The 7,191-nt window shown below is 32.5% G+C and overlaps 1 protein-coding gene across 1 annotated transcript; it reads right to left on the reverse strand.

The window, feature by feature from the left end:
* Positions 1-2,059: 2,059 nt before the first annotated feature.
* On the reverse strand, positions 2,060-6,230 carry LOC117238754 (farnesol dehydrogenase-like). The gene is made up of 5 exons (XM_033503922.1): positions 5,845-6,230; positions 4,526-4,652; positions 3,506-3,638; positions 2,858-2,998; positions 2,060-2,464 (listed from the first exon to the last, which is right to left on the reverse strand). Exons 1-5 carry the CDS (start codon positions 6,134-6,136, stop codon positions 2,390-2,392), a joined length of 768 nt encoding a protein of 255 aa, XP_033359813.1. The 5' UTR covers positions 6,137-6,230; the 3' UTR covers positions 2,060-2,389.
* Between the last annotated feature and the right edge of the window lie 961 nt (positions 6,231-7,191).

The following is a 7,191-nucleotide window of genomic DNA, read 5'->3' on the forward strand; positions in this document are numbered from 1 at the left end:
GATTCTCACCCTTCAATCAGTCACCTACTTAACTTATATCTACGCACCAGCGTACTGGTGGATACAAACTATCTTTTCTACAAAGTTGTTGGAAATGCGTAATATCTTTGAACTGTTAATCAAGTGTTATATTAATAAAACCATCTCTATTATCCTAACCGAAATAGGAAATAGATCTGTTCGTGGCGTCGATTGTCTCGTAACGTAACGAGAATTTACGACTCCCGTTGACGCGCTTCCTTGCGATCGCGTCTTTTCGCGACTAGTCGAAAAAACATATGATTACATTTGTGTAGAAGTTCGAAGACGGTCAATTTGACCAGCGCTGACAGGCTTAGTGTTAAAATAGCTATATTTTCCAACGTGACAGTTCTTCAATTAATGACATAACATTCAAGCCGAATTATTAGCGAAAGGTAAATAAGATGAGGGGATTAAATAGAACATCCACTTTATTATTTTATTAGTGATAAATGGACCGCAGATTTGTATGCATTTGTGGAATGTTTAGAGATGCAAAAACATACAAAGTGCACATAGTATGTAAAAATATATTAAATATCTAAAGAATTGTACTCTTTATAATATTTAATATATAAAACAATTTTTTAACCAAGTCCTAGTTTTCTAATTAAATCAAAAAGATATAAGATTTTACAAAGGTCCGTAAATATTGCAAACTAATGATGGATCATTAATCTTTATTCCAGTATGGAAAACATTATAGAGCACTTATCTTGTCACATATATATCATCTTAATTACTTATTACTTTTTTTTGGAAATACTAATCGAAATCCAAGATTTGTCCAATGCCCAATGTCACGATGAAATGACATATATATCAGCCAAGAAAAACAAATACTAAGCTTATTACAAATAAAATAAATACCACGAATAAAATAAATAAAATATAACAAAATATAACAAAATATAAATAAAATATAACAGAATAAAATAAATAAAATATAACAAGAGTAACTTCCCATGCTCTAGATTTTTTTTTATTATTATTTATTTATTTACATTTTACAATTTGTCCAGTAGGACATTTGGTAAAATATTATAGCTTGGTGATATAGCAATATAGCATGTGGATGGCTACCCCCAGTGGGATACCATCCTGCTATAGATGATCCAAAGGATCGTGTGCCTACCTATGAGATAGGTAAGAGTACCCACCTATCCTATGTAGACCTATATTTAAAACGTGACATGACAAGCAGACCGACATTGACTTCACGATTATCACGCACGACATCTGGGCACTAGAGTTTGGCACATCATTTGATGCGATCAGCGAACTATATATTGATGATACAAAATGAATACCAGATGTTGATGCACCTACACAGCACAAGTTCAGCTAGCCTGAGGACCCGCTATAAAACTTAGGTTTTTGTTAATTAAGGTTCTTCAAACGGACAGGCAGTCTTTGTCCCAAATTGACCAATTAACAGCAACGTCAATTTCCCTTACTTTGTGAACGAGGGCTATCCTTGACGAATCCGATGATCTCGTGTCCTTAGACACACCCCATCATAATTTTCCTCTGTGACATCATCGGGACGGAAAGTCATTCTTTCTTGCAATCTCATCGACGAAAAGAGTAACGCCTTACGATCAGTGAGTATTACGCGTTTTAGTCCGACTTAGATTTTGTGAGCAAGTACATCTATCATCCCGTTGACCGCGTATTCGCTATCGAACCTAAGACCAACATCACTAGTGTCACGAGTGCCCAATCGCCGCGGTTGATTGTCAAGTCTGTAGTATCCATACTCGTGTTAACAAATCGTACCTTTGTTATACCATAACGATGGCCAATTCCAATGAAGATTTATCAAACGGCAACAACCCTATTCCTGGCGCTACTCCGACATATATTTAAGAAGTTACTGTTGAACAACGGTGTACACTGGCAATTAAGTTGAGAAAATTTACCAAAAAATTCTTACAAAATATTGGACTAAACATTAGCTTCCATATATTATTAATATATATTATTTAATATATCGTTTAATAAAAAATAAAAAGCTGTTTCTCTAGTACTTCTCGTTTATTAAATAAAATAATTAATTTAACGAAACATCCAAAGTTTTAGTTTTTAAAGGATACATCCCGATTTTCCATGTTGCATTGAACCGAAAAGATCTACCTGATGAAGTCAAACAACGTTCTTACGTTTCTTTATGATTTATTATATATACAGAACATTAAAACGATATCGAAACTAAAGAGATATTCCTTGATTTACCCCGATACTTGCAAGATAGAAGTAACTCTCGGATTTTATTTCCATCGTACAATGATTTAATGGTGTGATCAGCTGCAAGATTCATTAAAATTAGCGGCTGGCGACACCTAAGCAATGACAACCTGTGATTCAGTCAGTCAGGAAGCAACAATGGTGGTATAACAGCATTAGATCCCATGCCTTGTGATAACACCGTGATTTCTGAAATCTGCAAACATTCTTTTTATGTATACTAAAGTTAAACATTACCAGCATAATTAATAATGTGCACACAATATACAGATACGTCCAATGTCCAAATATGAAGAACGGAATAAATGAAAATATAAAGTAGGTAAAATAGTGGAACATAAATAAATAAAAAGCAATAAAATAGGAGAGGAGCTAAAATAAACGAATATATAAAAAGCGATATGTAACTCTACAGTTGTTATACGAATTATATGAATTTATATAACAACAGAATAAATAATATTTCTTTATACTCTCTCTATACTATACTATTCTCTCTCTCTCTCTCTCTCTATACTATTCTCTCAAGGATTAAAATTTGAGATATAGTGTGTATGGTTTTATGGACAGGTATTTTATCTGTACATACCTCTACCGTGTTCGATGTTCCTAGCACGCAAATCACTGTTTCGGCGATGTCTGTACATGTTAATAAATTATCTAGGGGGACTCCCGCGAAATTATAAAACTCTGTTAACATATCCAACTGAACAAATCCAGGGCTAATGGTCTATTTAAATATACAAATAAAACAATGTCAGAATATTATGTCCTTATAATACATGCATGACTACATTTTATTATTGAGAATTATATTAATAAAAGAAAAATCATAAACAATTCCATTGAGCCAATTTTAATTATAAAAGTAGGAACGTTATATATCAAGCAGCTTGATCGCATTCCAAATTCGTTGTAAAGAGGATAATTTAAAAAAGGAATATCATTGACAACCCATTTGATTTCATTTTGAACAATTTTCCTAACTATTGAAAAGGTAATTGTTTCGAGCAATCAAATTAACATTATTAGAAAAATGTAATAAGTTGCACTATTAATGAATGAACTTTCATTTTCATTGATTGCAATAATTTTAAATGGAACGATGCGTAATCATGAAAATTAGTTCACTTTAAATGGTCTTACACCTTTACAGAACTTAAATCCCAGTCTTTACGAACCGAACGAAGATAGCACTATATAATATTGTATACATATGTAAATAATGGCCTCTTACCGTTACTTTGATATTCAGTTTGGACTGCGCTATCTCGCGACGTAGTTCTACACCTAGAGCTCTTAAACCGCATTTACTAGGACCATACATGCCCATCGGTACGCTCTCAGCTTCAAGATATAATCCGGGTGTGCTACAAATATAGCGTCATAATTAAAAATATCAAAATTCAACTGAGTGTGCAAAATTAGCATAATATCTTCATCCTAGATTTTAATAACACTTTTTTACGTTCTTCCTTCTATCAGGCAAACAACGAAAAAGTAATAACAAATGCGCAGTAGAATTTCAATGACTTCGCAGAAGAATAAAATAACCATAATTATTAAAAGAAAGATGTTTGCTTAAAGTTACATCGTGTTAAAGGAGCAAACATATCGTTTATTTTTATAGTTTTTGGTGTTGAGCTTACATCGACGGAAATTATATCGGTTGAGTGATTTATGAAATATAAAAATATAAAGATGCAGTGCAACACTTGCATATTGTCGAATTTATTCGATGAATGAGATCTTAGTTTAGTAAATCGGTCTATATCTGTATGAAATGCAAACATTATTTATTTATACCGGCTTTACATTGTATTAAAAATAAACTTCTCGTTTTCTTTGTGTCTGATAGGTCTATTATAGCTTTTTAAAATTCTAAGCATTATATGGGCAAAGTATTTCTCGAATTTAATTAAAGTTCATTCTAAGATAAAACAAATATTTTCTGACAACCCATACTTGACATTATTTAATGATTTAAGTAGTTGTAATTAAGCAAATATATACAATATAAATATAAAAATATATTAAACAAAAACGTTATTGCCACGAATAGAGTTTCTTTTGTAGTGTTCGATATAAGAGTTATGTGTCTTGCAATGCATCATTTTATTATGAAAACTGAAACTATATATTTAGATTAAAAAAAAAATTGCAAAGAATGAAGAGGAAGACAGGATAATAAATATTTTCAAGCGACACAATGATTTTGTAAATTACTAAGGGAATAAATATAAGATGTAAAAATTACCCTGAGATATTAATTATATGACCCCTAGCGTCGCGTTTTCTTATAGAATTCATTGCTTCTCGTGCAAGAATTGTTGGAGCTATCAAGTTGGTATTAATGGCGTTATGCACATCGCCGGTTTCTGAATCTGTAACAGAACGTTTATAATTAGATCTTACAAATACAAATATACATATCATTATGTATCCAAATTCCAGTAAAACTTATTGGAACTACTTGTGTGTAGAATGGTAGGATTTTTCATATATTACTCGTATTATATACGTGTATCTTAATCATCTTTATTTTCCCAGGCTCTCTGAGCTGTTAAATTTCATACCCATTTTAGAGGTAGTAGTTTCTCGGGAATTCTTCCTTGATATGATTTGAATTAGAATTTATACCATCTGATGACTATCTCTAATGCTGTGAATACTATAAAATGCGTGAAAATGTCATTTGTGGAGATATCGTCTTCTTCAAAATATCGCACTTTCGTCCTTTAATGTCACAAATTATTGATTTATCAATCCCGCGAGACGCTACTATTATCATTGTATTTATAATGTTATCTCTGTTTAATTAATACTTCACGTTTCTCCCGAACTCATAAGACGAAAACCTGAGATAAGAAACCTCAACACTTAACAAAGATAAAACTGAGTATAAAATTGTAATGCATCTTTAACATAGCATAAGTCGCAGTCAGTAAAATATCAATGCCAATTTATAGATAAGAATTTATTCAAATTTATCACTTAGAAATTGTAACGACTGAGATTAACGTATCGTGTAAAATCAAAAATTCTTATTTGTTTTGTTTGTACGTTTGAGCTTCCGATCCAACAAAACAAATATGCCTCTTCCTCGTACCGTGGTACGCTTTCAACAGTAAACCGGTGACTCTAACTTAATGTCGTTAACTTAATAAGTCAAGATCATTCAGAAAAATGTTTGTATTCACTCGAGCTGTTATGTTAATGGCAAAGCTAAATTGATTTTTTAGAAATTACTCACATATCTGACTTCTCAGATAATTCTAACGAATTCTGAGACACTAATTGCACATAAACGCTATTTATCCAATGAAAGCTTTCCTACTACGGATAGTGGGTTGCTACAGAAAAATCCTGGATACAAATATTATTCAGCCACCTGACCACAAATGACTGGCATTAAACGAATCCAGAATATTGTAATCATTTTACACCTTCAGCACAATAAGTGTATAACCAATGATTACTGGCAATACTTGAGAAGAAAAAAGATTACAGAAAAAGAAAATGCAAATGCAAGCATGTTCGTAAAGCATCATAGATTGATATTAATAAATATTTTACCCATGACATGTATGTAATTGATGATGCCAGCATTATTCACTAGAATGTCAACGCCTCCAAACTTTTCTTCGATAAATTTGAACGCAACAAGTATTTCATCTTCGTCCGTTACATCGCACTGGAACGGAAAAAAATACTCTCCAATCATTAAGGAAGTTTCCACGAGCTCATCCATACTTCTTGCTAAACCAATCACGTTAATGCCATATTTAGCCAATTCTTTCGATATCGCGAGACCAATTCCTCTGCTCGCGCCGGTCACAATTGCGACTTTTCCTGACCAATAATTCATCACTCGTATTACCGTGGTGCAAAGTAACTGCGCGCGGAATACTTTTCCGTTATAAGAAGGATTTCAGACTCTTGCCCCTACCAATCAGCGGCCACTTGAGACGTCCCGTGGCAAGTAACGCGTATTTACATACGCGTGGAAACGAATATGTAATAACTTGCTATTTACAGAGTGCCCAGATGCGACGAGTTAAATATCTCAAAACACAAAATGAAAAATACGGAAGCATGTTTCGGATGAAAGTTATAAAAAAGCTAATGATGTAATCATGAAAATTCTGAGAAAAATCGCGATTATATTTCTTTCATATATTCATTATTGCGTGATTTGTATTTATAATCACAGCCAATACAAAATAAAGAACAATGTAAAAAGTGGCTGTCTATTCCATATGATCTCGAAAACCTATTCTACACAAGTGGTCGTTATGTGTATTTGTTGATACCAGCTAACTTCTGTTTACCGAGTTCAAAACCTACGAGATAATGACGACTCATTACGAAGTGGTTATTATGATCACTTTGGTAGTTTTTGTGTTACAAACGCGTTCCTTATTTATTTTAACCGAAGAGAAGGACGGTACATATTGTTACTTTGTAACGAAAGCTTTATTTGAAATCTTGGATAATGGATCGTACATGTAACTCCATCATAATATTTAATTAAGAGTAACTAAAATATTTTGTCGGCCGGTCAAATTGACCGCTCGCGGTAGGCAAGGCAGAATACAATTTTTTCTTAGAAAAGAAAAAAGGAAACTAAAAGTAACTATCAAAAAATATATCGTATTCATGTTTTAGGAGAAGTCAGAAATTATTTTTTTTTTTTTATTTATTTGTTGAAATTACAATCAATTCTCGCGTTGAGAATTTTCAGTAATTTTTCTGGCGTGGCGCAATGACATGGCTGTTTATTTACAATAAGTTAATACTTATTATAGATAGGTATAATTTATAAGTATTATAAGTAAGTGCATATGCTTAATTTGGATAATTAAATGAATCTGACGTTTAGGTCTAGCGAGTAGTGCCTCTTCAGCCTGCGAGTCTGGTCCG

This window comes from Bombus vosnesenskii, unplaced genomic scaffold, assembly GCF_011952255.1.
Source record: "Bombus vosnesenskii isolate JDL3184/JDL3185 unplaced genomic scaffold, Bvos_JDL3184-5_v1.1 scf7180000013605, whole genome shotgun sequence".
Lineage (NCBI taxonomy): Eukaryota > Metazoa > Arthropoda > Insecta > Hymenoptera > Apidae > Bombus > Bombus vosnesenskii.